The 23,058-nt window shown below is 34.4% G+C and overlaps 1 protein-coding gene across 22 annotated transcripts in view; it reads right to left on the bottom strand.

The window, feature by feature from the left end:
• The window catches only part of PPFIA2 (PTPRF interacting protein alpha 2), a 495,144-nt gene that overhangs the window by 337,645 nt on the left and 134,441 nt on the right, over nt 1-23,058 (bottom strand). For 2 of the 22 annotated variants that reach the window (XM_064376935.1, XM_064376933.1), the window contains exon 1: nt 4,325-4,780. The exons of 17 other annotated variants lie outside the window; for them this stretch is intronic. In XM_064376935.1, coding sequence (XP_064233005.1) covers nt 4,325-4,405 — 81 coding nt within the window. In that variant the 5' untranslated portion in view covers nt 4,406-4,780. Of the gene's footprint in view, nt 1-4,324; nt 4,874-23,058 lie in introns of those variants that run through there. 3 more of the 22 variants (XM_064376930.1, XM_064376932.1, XM_064376931.1) reach the window with 3 other exon arrangements.

The raw sequence follows: 23,058 nt of genomic DNA, 5'->3' as shown, positions 1-23,058 counted from the left end.
TAGGTATCAAGACTTAACCACTTCTATACATAGTTCTGACATAATTTTATTAATGCTAGAATTAAATGTATGTTATATATATATATATGAAATAACTCCTCTATGGGCCCAGGAGATAAAATTTCTATCAGAAATTAATCCTTTGGTTTGAAGAAATGGGTTGCAAATTTCATTTTGTTTTGTATGTAATAGTAACACAGTTTGTTGTTATTTATGAAAGCGTTCACAGAACACCCATAAATAAAAAATGTAAATGTAGAATAGAGAAACTTTATAAGCCTCAAAATAATGTTTCTTGCCCTGGTGGGGTGGTTCACTCCTGTAATCCCAGATGCAGCTGAAGCCTATGTTGGAGGATTTCTTAAGCCCATGAGTTCAAGACCAGTCTGGAAAATTCAGTGAGACCACCATCTCTACAGAACATTAAAGAAGTAGCCAGGTGTGGTGGTGTGTGCCTGTAGTTTACTGGAGGGGCTAAGGTGGGAGGATCATTTGAGCCTGGGAGGCTGAGGCTGCAGTGAGCCTTTATTGGGCCATTGCACTCTAGCATGGGCAACAGAGAGTGATGCTGCCTTAAAAAAAAAAATATATATATATATATATATATATATATATATATATATATATATATAAAATAGATGCTGAAGAGGATGTGGAGCAATAGGAACACTTTTACACTGTTGGTGGGAGTGTAAATTAGTTTAACCATTGTGGAAGACAGTGTGGTGATTCCTCAAGGACCTAGAAATAGAAACTCCATTTGACCTAGCAATCCCATTACTGAGTATACACCCAAAGGATTATAAATTGTTCTATTATAAAGACACATGCACACGTATGTTCACTGCAGCTCTATTTACAATGGCAAAGACCTGAAACCAACCCAAATGCCCATCAATGATAGACTGGACAAGGAAAATGTGGCACATATACGCCATAGAATACTATGCAGTCATAAAAAATGATGAGTTTGTATCCTTTGTAGGGACATGGATGAATCTGGAAACTGTCATTCTCAGCAAACTGACACAAGAACAGAAAACCAAAAACTGCATGCTCTCACTCATAGGCGGGTGTTAAACAATGAGAACACATGGACAAAGGGAGGAGAGCATCACACACTGGGATCTGTTGGGGGCAGCTAGGGGAGGGACAGCGGGGTCTGGGGAGGTTGGGGCGGCATAACATGGGGAGAAATGACAGATATAGGTGACAGGGGGATGGAGGCAGCAAAACACATTGCCATCTGTGCCATGTATGTACCTATGCAATAATCCTGCATGATCTGCATATGTACCCCAGAACCTAAAGTACAATTAAAAATATATATATAATAAATATATATAATATAAAAATATATATTTTTCCCTATTGTTGCTAGAAACTATTGACAAACTCCCATGAAAGTTTAGGACTGTGCAGATATGGTTTGAAAACAGGTGGATGAGGTATTTAATTTCTAGGAAATGAGGAGAGCCATGGTGTTGACCATGACCTCTGGGAGGAGGAACACATTAAGTCATGATTAACCACTCAGAAGTGTTAGTAGAGAAAATAGACGGTGTTATTTGCAAAGATAAAGCTACGAAAGAACAAATGTAAAATCATGTTGAGACATGATTTTTATGGACAGAAAAGTAACAAAATTCACTGTGCTTATATATAAAGTAGGTTTTCCACTTGTATATATTTGAGTCCCACACATTGACACTTCTAATGCATAAAAGTATTACAAATATTATTTTCCTCTAGTAGTGCTTAATTTTAACTTTTGTCAATTAAAGGGCATTTTAGAAACTACGCTCTAGAACTTGACTTTTGATGAGAAGTCACTCATTAGATACACAGTGCAAATTGGGTGCTGACATCATCCAGGGTCCAGTAACCTCTAAATAGAAAAATGCAGGCACAAGTATATTCACAGTAATACAAAAGTGATGATTCACACTTAAAGGAATTAGTTTAAATTAAGTGTTACACAGTCTATACAAAAAACCATATGTATATGCTTAGAAGTATGAATGTGTCTAAATCAAAGATGCAATGAAAAGCAAAGTCTTGTTCTAAGAATATCCTTCTACTTCTTTATTTGTTGCCTTTTCACCTTTGAACTACTTAGGTCAAATACACTCTAAAGCTTACTCTTAAAATGTGATAGCATACCATGTCAGAAAAAAATGACAGGTTAGTTTGGCTGTTTAATGAGAAGATGGAACTAAAATACAGTATTATTCATGCTCAGCACTCTTAAATATATTTGCATATGTTAATTCATGTGCTAGAATAATTTTAAGGAAGTAAGCATTAAAATCCCAACTCCTTGATGCAGAATCATTTTAGAAGTACATTTATGCCATTTCATAATGAGAACCATTTTTGAAAATTTAATCATTTTCTCAAGATAGTTTCTGACAAATGGTCTGTTACTTTACAGCATCTCATTTGTTTTTACAGTATTTCAACCAAAGAAAATATGCTGCCTCAATATAGGTTAATGTATATAGGTAAGAAAATCATTTAATTCTTTATAATCAATATATAATTCTAATAATCATTTAGTATAATTCTAATAATCATATAATATTTTTCTTTGGAAAAAAAAACCCAAGAGTTTACTACTATAAACCTTTACCTTTGTGCTTTAAAAACCATCTTTCTTTCTTTCTTCCACCAAAGGCAAAAACAAATAATAGCAACAAAAAGATAAACATGAAAACTTAAACACATATTGTCTGTTACAGACCTCAGAATCAAATATTTTAGGAAATTAAAAATGTAGGTGAATAGAGTTTATATTTGGCAAAATTTATATATTATCTGAATTCCTAGAGTTTTTACAAGAATATGTTATTATCAACAAAAAAAGAGAGTATTTAAAAATTGTTCCAGTGTGTTTTCAAAGAAAGTCACCTGCCAAGAAAGGTATTGGTAAGATCTTTACTGAAAGAATTGTAAAAAGCCTCTGTCATGACCGAGCATATGGAATGCACTGACCCTTAAACTTTAAGAGACTGAAGTAGAATACCTAATGTCAAAAGCTACCCAAAGAGCCAGCTGCAGGATATTGTAAGAGGTGTTTATATCTCAGTGTACAGAGGAGAAGAGGAGAAAAAAAGTAATAATTCTGTGCAACAGCCCCAGGGCACTTGCATTTTGAATCACTGCCACAATAAGCAGATCACCACTAGGAAGAGAATACATTTTGCAAAACCACAGACTTGCACTATCAGTAGACATCAGTGTAAAACAGACGAGGCAACAGGATTAAAAATAGAAGTATAGAAAGGGGAGAGAGAAAGAGTAATTATATCTACTGCCTACAGTTTGCAAAGGCAAGAGACTTATAATTCAGATGTACATTTATTTAGAGCTCCCTTAAAAAAACTCTGACTACCTTTATTATATTAATTTTCTAGGTCTTTATACTTATTTTTCCAAGTATGGTATAACTCTACAGTCAAAATAATTAAATATCAGGCTGTTTATGTTTCCATAATGTAAAATATACAGAGAAAAGAATGTCACATTCCTTTCTCATGTAATGATAATATGACTGAATTACAAAGTCAACCTTAGTAATGAAAGATACAATTTGAAGATAAAAATAAGATAGAACCTGATTTAGTTTAGACCTAGTCATTTTCTAGACTGATGGCTGATTTATTCACAGGCAATTGAAATATATATAGTAGGTAACAGTTTTTAACTCACATTTATATTATAAATCATTTTGACTTTTTGATAACACAGAAAACCTTCCATCCTAGTGAGTTTCTACTCTATTTCAAATTGGAAGCATACTGAATGTGGTTCTTAAACCTCCTATATTGCTTATTGCCTTTATATTATATACGTAAGAAAATTAAATAATAGGAATTACATTATACTGTGTATATGAAATGCAAAATATTTTTCTGAGCCCAGAGGATTTAGTTTGCAAAGTTCATAAAATGTGTTTTAATTCTACTCTTTCTGTGATGCACACGGGAAGTAACTCTACAATGTTTACCATATTTTATCCATAAATAACAATATCAGGAGTCACAACACATCTCATAAACTCTAAAGGATGACACTGTAGCAGATTTAAAAATTCCTGTGGAAAATTGTGTTCACTATTTTTTTTTAAATTCACAGAGACGCCTAATGCCATCCTATTTCCACATTTTAAAGCAGATTAAACTGACATGCACATTATTTATTCCATACATTCTCTTCAATACTGCCATACTTTTTAAGTCTTTCTTCCTTTATACAGCCCTTTATTAAAAGTTTGACAATATATTAACTTCCTAAGTAGTGAAGCCATTTAAAGCACACTTACTTGAAAAGTGTAAAACCGGGTCCCATTAGGAGGATGCACTTTAGGGGAGCCAGAAACGGTGTTCATATCCGAAAAAATCATTTCTGATCACAGAGACAATATAATCCACAAGGAGCTACAGATGCAGAGCAGAGAGCTTAGCGTACAGATAAATCCGTGCATGCATTGAGGGAGACTACAGGGTAAAATGAAATCTGCCCCATCCTTCTCAGATACACAGTGACAGCATTTTAAATCTTTCTTCTACATTTGAAATCTTAGCTGAAAGATCATCAGCCACCAGCCTTTTGTGAAGCTAGTTCTTTAGAACATACAATGTTTTTTTAAAAAAATTAAAAACACAGAAGGAAAAAAGCAAGAACCAACGATAAATGGAGCTTGTGCAGAATCTGGCAGTGCTGTGGACCTGCCCATCTGTTCTCAGTGATAATCACCTCCCTCCACCACAGTCTAGCAGAGTGATTATGCTAAATATCCTGGTTAACCAATAACATACAGTTTCATTTCAGGGAAGCATGCACAGTGTAATTCAGAGGACCTCTTCTGACTAACCTGAAGCATGTTTCATATACTGTTTAAAGCTCTATTTAGTAACAAATTGCTGTTTTATCGCTCTTGATTCTGCATCTTTCTAAATCTTTTAGTCATTCCCAGACTTTTCAACAAGATGAGATTTTTTTTTTTACAAAGCCTTTTTTTTTTTTAAGGAGATAGTTCTTTTATAATTTATAGATCAAAGATCAAAGTATATTACAGCTGTTAACAGTTGGCTAGGACATTGAGAGGCAATTGCATACGACTTAGTAAGACTCTATATACTAGGAGTACTATCAAACAAAATGTACTAAATATTTTCCACTTTTCTGAACTCCTATAGAACATCATAAATATCAATGTAATTATTATTATCTCATTTTCACCATTTTAGCTAAAAAATCATTATGTTTGACAATCAGTGCATCAAAAAGTACCATGTATTTGTTTTAAATAATCACAACTTTATTTCATATACATATATACACACAAGAATTAACAAAAATATTTTATACATACGAAGACTTCCAACTCAAAAATCCAAAAATATTGATTGCAAACACATAGGTTTTATTGCAAAATATGTTATTTTTGTATATCTTTAACAAATTCTTCAATTTGTATTAAAGATCATATTCAGATGACTTGACAACTTTTAGGGGTAAAAATAAATGTTCCATTTACACATGGTTCAAATGTGGAGACATTAGGAGGATGGGAAACAGAATAAGCCAAAAGTAGTGTTTTTGTGAATGTATCTAAGATGACATAGTTATACATAATAAAGAACCACCTACTTTAAACCTGAAGGCTGTAAAGGAATATGATGGACACTTAAAACCTAAATCATTATTCATTAGTATTTCTGATTCTCCAATTATGCATGAAGTTTATAATATCGATGGAAAGTATACAGAAAAGTGATCCTCAATTCCTTAGATGGGACTCCTACATTCTGATAAATTATGTGTGTAGGTAATTATTTAACTAGCAAACTGCTAAATAAACCAGAACATTATTTTACTAAAATTTTTATTTGTGAACTTCAGATTTATAGAAAATCTGCAAAGAAAGTACAGAGAATTCCTATACATCCCTCATTCAGTTTCTCACACTGTTAACGTCTTTCATTCCTACAGGACACTTGTCAAAACTAAAAAACTAATGTTAGTGTATTGTTATTAACTAAACTCAATACTTTACATGGATTTTACTAGTATTGCCATTGATGTGCTCTTTGTGTTTTAAGTTCCAATTCAGGATACCATATTTATTTAGTTGTCACGTGTCTCCAGTTTCTTTTGGTGTGTGACAGCTTTTCTTTGTTCCTCGTGACCTTGATGGTCTTCACAAGCATTGAGCAAGTGTTTTGCGGGATATCTTCTAATCCCATAATATCACATGTTTGCCTGATGTTTTTCATCCTGATTACACTGGCCTATGAATGGATAAGCACACCACAGAGATGGCATGCCCTCAATCACATCATATTACTGGTACATGACATCCATGTAACATTATTAATGATGTCAACCTTCATCATTTGACTAATAAAGTGTTTTTCTGGTTTATCTACTGTAAAATTACTATTTTCCCCTTCCCATACTTTATTCTTTATGAAAACTAGTATGCTGTCAACAGGAATGTAAGAATGGGTGAAATTAAGCTTAGCCCCTTAGAAGAGAGAGTACCTACATATATTAAATAGATTTCTTTTACAATGGCTGGCCTCTTTTTCTTCTATTATTTGCTTTTTCAGTCATTTATTTATAACAGTATAGACTCATATATATTTACACTCTGGTTTATAATTTAATATTACATAATTTAGTTTTTCATATTGTCCCAGTTTTAATCATTGGTAGGTCCTTTACTTCAGGTTATCTCCCATGTCCCTTGACATGCCTCCATCCTTTTGTTTTTAAAGCACTCAATGATTATTTTTTAAAAACTAACACAAGAACAGAAAACCAAACACCGCATGTTCTCACTCATAGGTGGCTGTTGAACAATGAGAATACATGGACTCAGGGAGAGGAACATCACTCACTGGGGTCAGTTGGCGGGGTTAGGGGAGGGACAGCAGGGGGTGGGGAGGGATAACATCAGGAGAAATGCCGGATATAGATGAAGGGGGAATAGAGGCAGCAAACCACCTTGTTATGTATGTACCTATGCAATAACCCTGCATGATCTGCACATATACCCCAGAACCTAAAGTACAATTTAAAAAAAAGAAAAAAAAAGAAAGGTTTTTCTCTTGCATCAATCACTTACGATTTGCTGAAACTGTTCATTTCCTTAACTATAACTAATTATTATTGTGAGTAAACTTGAAAAAATGTTTTATTTCCAGAAACTGTTTAAGCAGCCATATTATTCTATATTTCAAATTAATATTTTTCCCTTCTGATATCTTAGTCCACATGGGATTCAGTCAAATGACCATCAAATTTTTAAAATGACTATATACGTTTACTAGCTGTAGAAATCAGTGATATATATGAAATATTCCAGGTATGTGTTAGGCTCTTACTTCCTCTTGTGGTTAGTGGGAACATGTAACTCATGTTCTCCAGAGAGCTATGAGTAGAAATAATGTCTCAAACACAAACCTCAAGGATTTTTCTTGAGAGACAAGTTCTAAGAAAAAAATGTTCACCAAACAGATTTTTACCGTGGATATATAAACTCCATGTACTTTTATGCTTACCTTTAAACTGGTTCTAACACAATTGAGATCAGAAAATTCACCAGATTCCTTATTATTGTAGAGGAACTCATAAATCAAATGTTTTTGGTGAAATATCACATATCCTTAATATAATCTCATGTATTTACTGTATTTGCATCAGCCAGCAAACTACTTTATTTTAGCTGGGAATTATAAAGCTTTTTAGCCAATAAGAATACACTTTTTATATATATATTTATTTGGTGGGGGAGGCGAGGAAATTAGTATGAGTTAATGTTAAAAGAGGCAGGTGGGAGAAATAGTACTACTGATATATAATTATTTTAATTACAATGCTTTATTCTAAACATTACTGAAATTGCCAAAGTATACAATTTTTCCAGAACTTTTTTTTCATATGACTATTTTTGATAATAATGTTATCTTGTAATTCTGAATGTCTATTTGGAAACAACTCAACTTTTTCTTCTGCCTGGTAGCAATAGGGAAGGTGTTGTCCAGGTCTAAAAATTGCCAAGATGTAGAATTCTTCCTTGTCCATTGTGGTTGAGGCCAAAGCTTATATATCACAGTATAGATCTATCATTCTTATTCTGAAAGCCATGAGAGTTGGAGTTTCTAGAGGATGAAGAAGTCTCTGTCTCACTAAAAAACACATCCCTTTAACTTGTATTAATTGCCTAAAGGAAATCATAAGTACTAAATTTAGTCAGGGACATTTGACACCTTTTTCTGTAGGAAAACCCCCATTCAGTCAGGCCCAAGAAGGCTTGATGGGCAAGAACTGAATGGTCTTGGAGCAGGCTCAGAGCTCCGCTGAGTTCCATGACTAACATTTTATCTAGTACTGTAGTTTCCAAACTTCATTGGTTTGCACCCTTAGATGTGTATAGTTTGAAAAACTATAAAATCCTCTTTGTCAAAATTTAAATATTTTAAGAGATTTAAATTACAGTACATTGTAGGTATTGACATGATACTCATTTAAATGCATCAAATGAAATTAAAATGATATAGCAATTTAATGCCCATCTTCTACTAAAAACCTAAAGAGCTCATAAAAATGAAAATTTTATACCATCCCTTTTGTTTCTTCAAGTTACTTTCCTTTTCTCCTGTACATAATTTTATTTTACTATATTGTACTCTCTTACTATATTGTGTGCTTTAAAATATTTTATCAGTAATATTATAAATGTGTTACTGAAAACTACATATATATGTATATATACACTTCAAATATTTTTTCTTTTTAAATTTTAAATGACTATATGGTTATAAGTGTTAAAAATGTTCTCTTAGAAAGAGTAGCATTCACAAATATTATTACCATACAATGTACCAGAACAGAATAAATATATTAAAATTATGATAAACATAGAAAATACAGTATCACGTCTGGATAATAAAAAAAATATGTTTGCATGATACAACTGGAGTTTTATCTTTTTAAAACTAGCTTATATATCAATTCAAACATACTATTAGAATTAGAGTCCTAATTTTCAGTTTTGTAGATTTATTCTTGAGAAACCCTGTTCCCAGAAGTAAGTAGATGGAAAAGAAAGAAGGTTGTGTTATTATTTTTAACAGCAATATTACTAAAATGTTCTAATTTCTTCTGCATGTATATTAGAATCAAAAATATATTTTATAATAATCATCAAATACCTTGATTAAGTCATCCTCTGATTTTGTTGAAAATGAACAACCAGAAAACATCTGACTTTCAAAAAGGATTTGTTATGTAGCTACTAAAGTCATTCACTTTCCTAATACCTAAATCTATATTTTAAGTGCTTTCTTAATTTGGTCCTTGAAGTTTTGAGACCCTGGGGTAATGTGAAACAGTTAAGATTCATGAGAAATATGCACTCTGAAAGAGAAGATTGATTTAAATGCAGGCAGAACTCCTTAATTGCGGTACTGTTCTCAGAATAATACATTTTAGAAAAGGGTGCATATAGAAGAAGAAAACGAATCCCTTGCAAATATCCATGTCCTTGTATTCCTTGGACAGTCTTCATATCTTAATTTTAAATAATTATCAAACATCTATCCCTGTAATCAAACACATTTCAGGTGGCTGATAAATATTGACTCAGTGAATGTGCTGCTTACACAACACGGCTAAGTAATTGCTTTAAACATAATTTCTAATCAATATGACCCAAAATTAAAAATCAGCTTGTTCTTAGTCTCATTAGAAATTCAAAACTTCTGCATATGCTCAGAATGTAAAGGGAAGAATTCAGCGAGCACACTGAGTTCATTGTTTCTTAATAAGCCTCAGTCTCCTCATTTATGGAATGGGGATAACAATGCCTCACTCAAAGTCTTCATAATATTTAAGTAAAATTAAGGCAGTAACACCCTAATTTGTTTCCATTCTCTGTTTCACTTTTCTTTTCTTTTTTTCTTTATTTCTTTTTTACAGAGAGGGTCTTGCTCTTTTCATCCAGGCTAGAGTACAGTGATATGAGCACAGCTCGTTGCAGCCTTGAACTCCTTGGCTCAAATAAGCCTCAGCCTCCCTCGTAGCTGGGACTATAGGAGTGTGACACCACAACTGGCTATTTATTTTATTTTACTTTTTAAAGAGTCAGGGTCTTACTATGTTGCCTAGTCTGTTCTCAAACTCCCGGCCACACGAGATCCTACTGCATCAGCCTCTCAAATTGTTGGGCATGAGCTAACGCACTCAATCTCTTCTTCACCTTTATTTATATGAAAAATACAAAGAATAAATTATCAAAAGCAATCTTATTCTCCAAATTGCTAGTGCTATTTGATATAATAGGTTTCAAGAAGCTCCAACTTCATAAGAATAAAATAATAAGTAAATACAGTATTTATAAATTATGTTCAATTACTCAATTAAAAAATGAATTCTTTCACCATAATGTTTATTTAGGATTTTATTAAATTTTTTAAATGAATTGGTAATTAAAGAGAAAGGTGTCACAAAAAAAGTTCTGGAAGTGGGGACTTGCTCAAACCATTCACTGGAACAGTTACTTAGAAAAATGAAAATATGCCAATTCAAATATGTAATTAATACATATGTGTATTTTTTATTCATTCATTTAAAAATTATAGTTTTTAATATTCACATTTAGCAAAACTGATTTTAAATGTGTTTTGTTAAATAATACATATTTATTAATAAGACAGTACACTTAGCCCTAAAGAGCTATGGTTAGTAATCACATATAGTGGATAATTTATAATGTAACTGGCACATATTTGAGGGGAAAAGAAGAATGATCAATCATTATTCCAGACATAGACATAAAGACTGTCCTTGGTAAACCAGAACTTGGTCTTGTGTTAACCATGGTCTTCCTACCTATAGTAAACACAAAAGTATGCTTAAGTTTGAGGAGCATTTATTATATTGGAGGACAACACAGATACACCTTTTGAAAAATTACTTTAAGATCAATATATACATCAAATCCATTCTAACGAATAAAAACAAATGTGGACTCTTAATTTGGGCTTATTGATTAGGTTAACTTCATGGGCTACATCACCTGGAAATGTAGAAAGGAAAGAAGAATGAACATTCAGTGTTTACATGTCAGACCTGCACACATGGCATTTAATTTGAGCCATACACTGTCATTTGGCCTGGATAATATGTGGATTTTACATATAAGAACATTGATGTTCAAGAAAGTAGAATACCTTTTTCAAGGACAGAATCACTAAACTGCCTTAAAAAAAAAATTGCCCTGTACATTACAGCTGCCCCTTACTATCTTCCTTTTGCTCCCACATTTATTCATTTATTTGTTTATTCAACTAGGCATTAATCAAAGACTAATTGCCAAATGCCTTAAACTTTCCTGGTATTATTTCCAGGCTTTGGGGACAGGATTATCAAAGATACAGTATCAGTGCTTCAGAAACTTTAAATTTTGTGGGAGAGACAACAGCTAAGGAGAGGTAGTTAAGTAGCAAGACACCTGCACTGCGACTTGACACATGCTAACCACTAACTTGATATAATGTATAATGAGTTCATCTGGAAACCACTGAACTCCAGGTTTATGTCAGAGTGACCCTGACAAAAGCAGAAGCTTAAAGGCTTTCCAAAGAGAAGAATCAATGTTTGAAACGAAATGAGATGGCATGGAATGGTTGGGAAAATATGGCTGAACGCATTTCAGGACATAAGAGGTAACTGTCTTAGGTATATGTTTGTATTTACAAACAGTTTTTTTCAAGTAAAATTAGTAAAGACATTTAATCTGATCATCACTCTTTTCCTATAAAATTAAATAAAATTAGAACATTCCTGTTTGAAAAAAATAAAAAAAAAAGATATGAAATGTTGAGTCACATTTTCACACTTTTGGTTAGTATGTTTTAACATCCTTCTTTAGTTTGCCAAATAGCTTTCCAAGATTATTTTGGGTTGTCAAGAAACTTCATTCTTTGTTTGATTGCTTTCAATTTATCATAAAACTATTTTAATTGAAAACCATATATATATATGGTTTTCAATAAAATAAAATTTAATGTGCTTATGGAACCAAACATTAGTTTTCAGACAATGGCTACCACCTTACGTGAAGAGTAAATAACATACTCAATTTAATCGCTACAGACGGACCATTACCAAAAGTTTCTTAAGATGTATCTTTTCCAAGAGAGGTAAATTATGAAGTTGAGCTTCAGAAAGTTTAATACTAGCCATCTCAACCACCTGAAATTTTTATAGAAAGGAATTAAAAATGAAGTAGTAAAAAGATGAGTAAATTATACTTACTTAAAACAGAGTAAAATAAAAATCTTGAAGCTGGACATTTGCTCTTAATAGACTTAAGAGAAGAACCCAAGAAATTATCTAATACACCCTTGTGCCCTTAGGAATAATTATTCCTATGCCATCTGAAATGCACGTTATCAACTTGGTTTTTAAAATGTTCAAAAAATACTTTGAAGCCTATGCTTTTATATCAGGAAATTCAGTTCATACATTTTTATAACTCTTGAAAATAATTTTATTTTAAGAAATAGTTATAGGATATATTCTGTGTTAAAACAAGCAATTTGATATAGCCTTTCATTGATTTTTGGGTATTGGATATAAAGCTCAAAATTTTGCTAAAATTGTAAGAATTTGGGGGGTTAAAGAAATATACTGAAAAGGCTGCTTATTTTCTGCTAATTTCTGATAAATGGTCGGGAGAAAATGATCACACTGGAAGAACAATGCAGAAAAGAAGAGAAAAAACATGGTGGGGACAGAGAAAGAAAGAGGGAAAGATGAAAGGAGGTAGAGGAGAAAAATGAGGATGAGAGAGAAGAGGGAGAGGAGAGAGGAGGAGAGGGGAAGAGCCAGATATTATTACACTTTTCATGTAGCACTACAGGAAAACAAAGCATTTTCCAGGCAAACATGCAGTTATAATTCATGCCATATGGAATGAAATTTGCAGCTCAGATGGACAATACATCCTAGTAAATTTATATGGATAACATATGAAAGCTAGTTAAGTATATAATATCACTAGCCTATCTGTCCATATATCTACCTACCTATCTGTTTATCTATTATCTGTCTGTATATCTATCATCTATATATCTCTATCTAATCTATCTTCATATTTATCCACTAACAGTATCTGTACCCTTAGCTTTATATCATGAGTTCTACAGTATGTAGCAAAAATGACCCCTTGCAGAGAGCCAAAACCTTGAGTTTACTTTATGATTTATTTTCTCAACTTTTATTTCAGATTCAGGGGGTTAGTGTGCAGATTTGTTACATGAGTGTATTGCATCCAAGTAGTGAGCATAATAGCCAATAAGTAGTTTTTCAACCCATGCTACACTCCATCTCTTCCCTCACTAGTAGTCTACAGTGTCAATTGCTCCTATGTTTACATCCCTATGTGCTCAATCCTTAACTCTCACTTACAAGTCAGAAAATGCAGTATTTGGTTTTCTGTTTCTGTGCTAATTCACTTAAGATTATGACCTCCAGCTCCACCCATGTTTCTGCAAATACAGGATTAATTCTTTTGATATAGCTGCACAGTATTCCATGATGTATATGGACCACATTTTCTCTATTCATTCCACCACCGGTGGGCACCTAGGTTGATTCCATGTCTTTGACATTGCGAATAAAATGACACTGAACATATGAGTCCATGTATCTTTTTGGTATAATGATTGATTTTTCTTTGAGTATGTACCCAGTAATGGGATTGCTGGGTTGAATTGTAGCTGTTTTAATTTCTTTGAAAAATATCCAAACTGCTTTCCACAGTAGTTGAACTAATTTGCATTACCACCAAGAGTGTGTAAGCGCTCTCTTTCTCCACAACATCATCAGCATCTATTATTTCCTGACTTTGTAATAATAGCCATTTTGCCTGGTGTGAGATAATATCTCATCGAGGTTTTGACTTGCATTTCTCTGATTACTAGTGATGCTGAACATTTTTTCATGTTTATTAGACACTTGTATGTCTTCTTTTGAAAAGTATCTGTTCATTTTCTTTGCCCATTTTTAATGGGGTCATTTGTTTTTTTTCCTTGTTGATTTAAGTTACTTATAGATTCTGCATATTAGGCCTCTGTCAGACACATAGTTCACAAATATTTTCTCCCATTCTGTAGGCTGTTTACTCTGTTGATAGTTTCTTTCACTGTGCAGAAGCTCTTTAGTTTACTTAGGTACCACTTGACTACTTTTGCTTTTATTGTAGTTGCTTTTGGGGACTTGGTGAAAAATGTTTTGCCAAGGCCAATGTTGAGAATGGTATTTCTTGGGTTTTCTTTTAGGATTTCTATAGTTTGAGGTCTTACATTTAAACCTTTAATCCACCTCTAGTTAATTTTTCTATAAGGTGGAAGGTAGGGGCCCAGTTTCAATCTTCTGCATATGGCTAGTCAGTTATTCCAGTGCCATTAATTGAACAGGCAGTCACTTCCTCATGGCTTGCTATTGTCTTCTTAGTCGAAGATTAGATGATTGCAGGTGTGTGGCTTTATTTCTAAGTTTCCTATTCTGTTCCATTGCTTTATGTGTCTTTATACCAGTACCATGCTTTTTTGGTTACTGGAGCCTTACAATATAGTTTGAAGTCGAGCAGTGAAATGCCTCCCACTTTTTTCTTTTTGCTTAGGATTGCTTTAGCTATTTTGGCTCTTTTTTGGTTCCATATGAATTTTAGAATAGTTTTCTCTAATTCTGTGAAGAATGAAATTGGTAGTTTGATAGGAATAGTGTTGAATCTGTAAATTGCTTCAGGCATATAGCCATTTTAATGATATTGGTTCTTAGAATCCATGAGCATAGAATGTTTTCCATTTATTTGTGTCATCTCTGATTTATTTCAGCAGAGTTTTGTAGTTCCTCTTGTACAGAACTTTCAACTTTGTGGTTAGCTGAATGCTATGTATTTCATTTTCTTTGTGGCTATTGTAAATGGAATTGTATTCTGAATTGACTTTTAGCATTTCATTATTGATGTATACATAGATTTCAGCCTGAAAATTATTGATGTATATATAATTGTTACTGATATTTTTAACATGGATTTTGTATCCTGAAACTGTTAAAGTCACTTATCAGGTCTAGTAGCCTTCTGGCAGAGTCTTTAGAGTTTTCTAAGTATAAAAGCATATAATCAGTGAAGAGAGATATTTGGACTTCTTCTTTTTCTATTTTGAGGCCTTTTATTTCTTTCTCTTATTTGAATGCTCTGACTAGGACTGCTAGTATTGTGTCAGATAGGAGTGGTGAGAATGGCCATCTTTCTCTTGTTCCAGTTCTCAAGGGGAACGGTTCTAGCTTTTGCTCATTCAGATATTGATTGCATGTTTGTTATAGATGGCTTTTCTGATTTTGAAGTATATTCCTTTGATGTCTAGTCTGCTGAGGGCTTTTATCATCAAGAGATGTTGAATTTTACCAAAAGTTTTTTCTGTGTCTATTGAGATGATCATATGGTTTTTGCTTTTAATTCTGCTTATGTGATGAATCACATTTATTGCTTTACATATCTTAAACCAACCTTGCATCCCAGGAATTAAGCCAACTTGATTATAGTGAATTAGTTTTTTGATATGCTGTTGAATTAGGTTTTCTAGTGTTCTGTTGAGATTTTTTACATCTATGATCATTAGGGATACTGGCCTATAATTTTATTTTTTGGTTGTGTCTCTACCAGATCTTTGTATTAGGCTGATTCTGGCTTCATAGAATGAGTTAGAGAGGACTCCCCCCACCTCAATATTTTGGAATAGTTTCAGTAAGATTGGTACCAGTTCTTCTTTATATATCTGGTAGAATTCAGCTGTGAATCTATCTGGTCCAGAGCATTTTTGGTTAGTGGATTTCTTACTACTGACTGAATTTCAGAACATGGTATTGGTCTGTTCAGGGTTTCAATCTCTACCTGATTTAATCTTGGGAAATTGTGTGCTTCCAGGAATTTATCTGTTTCTTCTAGATTTTTAAATTGGTGTGCTAGAGTTGCTCTTAATATTCTCTGAGGATCTTTTGTGTTTCTGTAGGATCAGTTGTAATGTCATCTTTGCCATTTCTGACTGTTCTTATTTGGATCGTCTATATTTTTTGCCAATATAGCTAGTGGTATATCAATCTTGTTTATTATTTCAAAAACCATCTCTTGGTTTCACCAATTTTTAAAATATATTTCTGCATCTCAATTTTATTGTTCTCTAATTTTAGATATTTCTTTACTTCTGCTAGTTTTGGGGTTGGTTTCTTTTTTTCCCCCCTAGGTTCTTTAGGTACAAAGTTAGAGTATTAATTTGAGCTTTTCTAACTTGTTAATGAAGGTATTTAGGGTTATAAGCTTTCCTCCTAACATTGCTTTAGCTGCATCCTAGAGATTTGGGTAAGTTGTATACCTATTTCATTAATTTCAAAGAATTTTTTTGATTTTAATGTTCACTTAGGGATTATTCAGGAGCAAACTGTTTTATTTCCATCTATTTGTGTACTTCTTAGATTATTTTTTCTTTGCTATTGATTTCTATTTTTATTGCACTGTGATCCAAGAGTGTACTTGGTATGATTTTAACAGTTTCCCTATAACTGCTGTCATGTAAGGTTTAAAATTCTTGGTGGATTTTTTTTTTAAGGACACTGATAACAGTCTTCCTATCTCTTCTGGCATGTAAGGTTTCTGCTAAGAGTTCTTCTGCTAGTCTGATAAAGTTCCCTTTGTGTGTGACTTGATCGTTATTTTTAGCTGCCTTTATGATTTTTTGTTAAAAAAAACTATGTGCCTTGGGGACAATCAGCTTATCTAGCTGGGGTTCCCTGTATATTGGATTTTCATGTCAACCTTTCTAGTGACATTAGGGAAATTTTTGTGGACTACATTTTCAAATATATTTTCCAAATCGCTTATTCTCTCTCTTTCTCTGTCAGGAATGCTAATGAGTCATAGACTTGTCCTCTTTACATAATCCCATATTTCTTAGAGGTTTTGTTCACTTTTTAAAAATCCTTTTTGTCCTAGTTGCTTCGAAAACTGGTCTTCAAGCTCTGAGATTCTTTCTTTGGCTTGGCATATTCTGCTGTTAATACTTCAAATTATATTATGAAATTCTTGTAGTGAGTTTCCCAGCTCTAGAAGTTCAGTTTGGTTCCTTCTTAAAATGGCTATTTGATCATTCAAATCTTGGATTATTTTACTAGATTCCCTGGATTTCTTGGATTGTGTTTACTTTCTCCTCATTCCTGATGAGCTTCTTGCCATCCAGATTCTGAATTCTATGTTTGTCATTTCAGTCACTTCAGACTGACTAATAACCATTGATGGGGAGCTAGTGGACTTGTTAGAAGGGGATACTGCCTTTTTGAATTGTCAGAGTTCTTGAACTGATTCTTTCTCATCATGGAGCTTTGATGTTCCTTTAACTATAGAGTAAGTTGAGTATGGTCAGTTGGCTTTGTTTGTGGATGCTTTCAGAGCACCAGAAACAAAGTCAACTGCTCTATATAGGATCTATATAGGATCTTTATGTGTAGGTGAATTCTTGGACTTGTATTCACAGGTGTATGTATTAGGATAATTTTTGATGCTGTCATTTGGGCTGTGATCCAGTAGATGGCACTTAAGAGTAATGGCTGGTAGCTAGGCTGATGCCTATCCTCCTGACTCTTGTACTTTCTGGCATTCCCAGGTTTGCTATGTAGTGGTTGAGGAAGAAAGATGGCTCACTCACCATGTCTGCTCTCGGGCCTTGGGGGAGCCCTCTGTAATCACCAGCACTGTGCCCGGGTTTCTCTTGTGAGGTGTTCCAGGCTGCAACGCTCTCTTGGGCAAAGGTTGTAACAGGGAGATATGCCACACCCTTTAAGGACCAGTCCTTCAGAGGGAGGCATGCCCCACTCCTATCTGGGCCCAGGGACCTAGCATCTCGTCCCTCTCAGTGTTCTGAGGTGGGGTTTCCTCCCCTGCAAGGAGGATTCCTCCCCTACTTGAGTGCTGGCACAGCACTGAGCTGTTCACTGCAGCCTTGGGGCACTGGGACATCCTGTGGTTCAGGGTTGGGTTCTAGCTGTGCTAGGATATCTGTTGTGCTCCTGAGCTGTTTGTAAAGTACTCATATAGAGCAATACATTCAGCAGGGGCGTGGAGGCTGTGCTGTGCATGCATTCCTGCAGGGCGGCTAGACACAGGCCCTGTGGGGGTCGGGGAACAGCACGTGGAAGGGTTTGCAGAACAGATGTGTCTCAGTCACATTAGTTGGGAATATAGTACAGCTCTCTTCTGGCTCAGAAGTCAGCTGCAGCCAGCGCCTCTAGGGGAGTGGGGAGGAGGGCCCCAAGTGATAGGCGTTTATGGCTGTTTTCACCAGAGCTGCCAGCACACAAAAACTCCTGGGCTCCATGCCGTCTGAAGACTTGTCTCTGCCTATTCTGTGGAGAGATCTCCTGACAGCTCACATGTCCACAGGGGATGCAGGGTCCCCTGTCACTAAGTTCCCAGAGGTCCCTGGAGATACTAAGTCAAATGTTGTTTTCCTCACTCACCTCTTTCCCACGAGCCATCAGTAGCTGGGAACCAGCCCTAGTGATCAGGTACTGTAAGTAGGGTTTCCAGTTTCCTTTCTATTCGGCCTCAGTTTCAGAGTCACATCACATTCCCCTATCAGCTTTTTCTCTCCAAATATCTGCTCAAATTATGGTGGTTAACTTAATAGTTTGGTCTCTCTTGGTGGGAGCAGTGCTTTCTGGCTGCATCTAGTCAGCCATCTTGTCTACCTGAGTAGACTCGTCATCAACAAGTTTTGTAGAAATTACATTTAAGCTCCAGAAGATATTATTTCTTTATCTACCACTCTGGATACCAGATGCCTACATAGTTCCAGATTTTAAAATAATACATAGAGGAGTTTTATAACCATGACTTTTATAAACACAAAAAGAGTTACTTGAGCAATATGGGGCTTACTCTATGACATGAGAACCACATACAGATTATTAGATGTTAAACTTCAACTTGCACACGCCCTACATGCTCATCTAAGTATTATGCAGTGCAGTTTGGATGTTAAATTTCAACCACTTTTTGTTAGAAACTGTTAAAATTCTTAGGGATTTCTAACTTAACAAAATATTTCTTCTCTGCATAAATTTAAATTATCCACTTTATTTAAGTTCAGTGTCCATATAAGTTCTATGATACACTGTGCAGTAATCATTAAATCAAGATACAAAGAATTATCTGTCTCTCATACATAATTTGGGTTTTTTTAATCTAGAAGCATAATTCCTAGCCACAGTTGGAAAAGTAATAAGCTTCTTGAGTATACAGAAGTTATGGAATCTATGGAAATTCTAGTGTATCACTACCAAGGACTAGAACAATGCATAGCATGGAGTTGGTATTCAATAACTGTTTAGGAAATGTTAAAGACATCTTCCTCTGGCTGTTTTGCTTCTCTCTGTGTGTGACTTGCATTTTAATATTAATTATCTCATTTGACTTGCTGAATAGTCTTGAGAATCAGAAAATCAGAATCAGATTTTGGTGACTCAAGAACGAGCAAAATAATGACTAAATCAAGATATTCTAACTACCAAACCATATTATTTCTATTAATTCATACTGTCTAGTAGTTTAGATTGCTTTAAAAATGTTTTTATTATATTCTGTGTTCTGGGGTACATGTGCAGATTGTGCAGGATTGTTACATAGGTATATACGTGCCATGGTGATTTGCTGCCCCCATCACCCCTTCACCTACATTAGGTATTTCTTCTAATGTTATCCCTCCCCAACCTCCTCACCCCCCGTTATTGCTCCCTTAGCCCCCCACACTCCAACAGACCCCAATGCGTGATGTTTCTCTCCCTGTATCCACGTGTTCCCATTGTTCAACATCCACTGATGAGTAAGAACATGCGGTGTTTGGTTTTCTGTTCTTGTGTCAGTTTGCTGAGAATGGATGGTTTCCAGATTCATCCATGTCCCTGCAAAGGACATGAACTCATCCTTTTTTTGGCTGTATAGTATTCCATGGTGTATATGTGCCACATTTTCTTTATCCAGTCTATCATTGATGGGCATTTGGGTTGGTTCCAAGTCTTTGCTATTGTAAACAGACCCACAGTGAACATACGTGTGCATGCGTCTTTATAACAAAACGATTTATAATCCTTTGTGTATATACCCAATAATGGGATTGCTGGGTCAAATGATATTTGTATTTCTAGATCCCTAAGGAATCGCCATACTGTCTTCACAATGGTTGCACTAATTTACACTCTCACCAACAGTGTTAAAGCATTCCTATTTTTCCACATCCTCTCCAGTATCTGTTGTCTCCAGATTTTTTAAAGATTGCCATTCTAACTGGCATGAAAACTGGCACTAGACAAGGGTGCCCTCTCTCACCATTGCTATTCAACATAGTATTGGAAGTTCTAGCCAGAGCAATCATGCAAGAAAAGGAAATAAAGGGTATTCAATTAGGAAAAAAGGAAGTCAAATTGTCTTTATTTGCAGATGATATGATTGTGTATTTAGAAGACCCCATCGTCTCAGCCCAAAATCTCCTTAAGATGATAAGCAACTTCAGCAAAGTCTCAGGATACAAAAATCAATGTGCAAAAATCACAAGCGTTCCTATACACCTATAACAGAAAAGCAGAGAGCCAAATGATGAGCAAACTCCCATTCACAACTGCTCAAAGAGAATAAAATACTTAGGAATACAACTAACAAAGGATGCGGGGAACCTCTTCAAGGAGAACTACAAACCACTGCTCAAGAGGTTTGTAGAGAGTATACAAACAGATGGAAAAAATAAGAGAGGACACAAACAGATGGAAAAACATTGCATGCTCATGGTTAGGAAGAATCACTATTGTTAAAATGACCATATTCCAAAGTAATTTATAGATTCGACGTTATCCCCATCAAGCTACCATTGGCCTTCTTGACAGAACTGGAAAAAACCAACTTAAACTTCAAAAAAGAGCCCTCATAGCCAAGACAATCCTAAGCAAAAAGAACAAAGCTGGAGGCATCACGCTACCTGATTTCAAACTATAGATTGTTTTAAAAATATTTTTATGGATTGTTTTTAAATATAGGAACATGCCCCTTTGCATACGTACATGTATCAACTCACCGAAACGCACACACAGTGTGCTAAACTCCTGCACACCTTCACAGAGTATTGGGGAAAATATGACATTAATGGAAAGAAATATATGTTACAAAAAAAGAAAGCAGATATTTTAGTGCTCTTCAATGTATGCTTTAGCATACATTTTATTTGTACCACCTCAGAAGAAAAAGTTATAAGTGATAAGATGAAAAGAAGAATCAGGATAATAACCAATACATGCAAGGACTTTAGGTTAACATTTACAAGGGTAGCATGGAATTACATTCAAAAGCCCATGTTTAAGATTAGAAAGATTAATGGTTTACAGGAACAAGACAATATTAGGCAAAACTGTGGAGTAGATTAATGCAATCTTTAGGCCACCTTATTTCTTACTCATCAAGATCTCTATGCCACTCTTACCTTGGTAGCAAATACATTATTTTCTCCTTAATTTTACTTTTTCCAAGAATTTTATTTAAAAGACTAATCCAATCACTCTCTTGTTTTATTTCTACTAAGAGCAATAACAATGGCCCTATATTTTCCATTTATTGAATATGATATGCCAAACATGATGTTGCTCTTTATAAAATCTTCTAGTAAATCCTCTAGAAGAGTAATGATAATAATGATAAACCTTCTATTTATTCCTCAGTTACGCATAACGAGTCCTGGAGAAATTATGCAACTTGTCTAATATCACATAAGTTGGTACTTAATAGGTAAGATTTTGGTGACTGAAATGAACAAGCAAAATAATGACCAAATCAAGATATTCTAACTACCAAACCATATTATTTCTATCAAGTCATACTGTCTAGTAGTTTAGATTGTTTTAAAAATATTTTTTAAATATTTTAAAGAAATATTTGATTGTTTTTAAATTTAGGAACATGCTCCTTTGCATACCTACATGCATACCTACATGGAAAATTTCATTTGAATTAGATAGATCTGATTATAAAGCCACAGTGTAAATCAAAATTACATCTTGGTACTGCTTTATGTGACATTTTAATTCTGTGTGGAATATGCAAAAATAATTGACTTCATACATAAAATAATTTTAAGGTGATTGTCTATCTGATTAAGTCTTTAATACTGTGGTATTGTTCAGATTTTTCTGATGGAGCAGATGGGTTGGGAAAGACAGAAAGGTATCAAAGACAGATGCAAAGTCTTTGGTCTGAGCAGTTGCTCAAGTTTTGGCCTAAGCAATGGAAGGATAAAATAACTGAGATTGGGAAGGATGTCGGGGTAGTAGGTTTAGGAAAAATTCAAGTGCTCACTCTTGCACATGTTGAGTTTGAGGTTTCTTTTAGTCATCTAAATAGAAATGTCACATAGCCAGGTGGATATACAAATCTGGACACCACATTAGCATATAGACTGAAATGTAAAAGACTGAAATGAGGTCATCCACAAAGTGAATACAAATAGAGAAATGGTCCAAGCTGGAGGCCCAGGTGTATTCTAACAATCAGAGTCCTGGGAGACCAGCAAAGAAAAATCTGTAGGAGCAATTGCTAATATTGGAGGAAGACCAAAAGAGCAGTGTGACCTAAATTGCTCACATTAATTCAGTAATTAACCTGAATGTTTCTCAGAGGTCAACTAAGATGAGGACTGAGAAGAGATCATCAGATTCAACAATGTAGTCTGGCTTTAGTGAAAGGTTAAGAAAAAAGCCTGATTGAACTAAATTTAAAAAGAAATGGTAGGAGAGAAATTGGAAACTGTATTTTTATGCAGCACTGTTTTTAGCACATTGTTTCAAAGGGAAGCAAAGAAATGGGCAGCCCCTGGCCAAAAAAAAAAAAAAAAGGAGAAATAGGAATAAGAGCATGTTGTGCTGAAAGAGAGGAGCCAGTAGAGGATG

The sequence above is a fragment of the Aotus nancymaae genome, unplaced genomic scaffold (assembly GCF_030222135.1).
Source record: "Aotus nancymaae isolate 86718 unplaced genomic scaffold, 86718_ANA_hifiasm-v0.15.2.pri h1tg000016l, whole genome shotgun sequence".
NCBI lineage: Eukaryota > Metazoa > Chordata > Mammalia > Primates > Aotidae > Aotus > Aotus nancymaae.
This window is presented reverse-complemented; position numbering and strand designations above follow the sequence as displayed.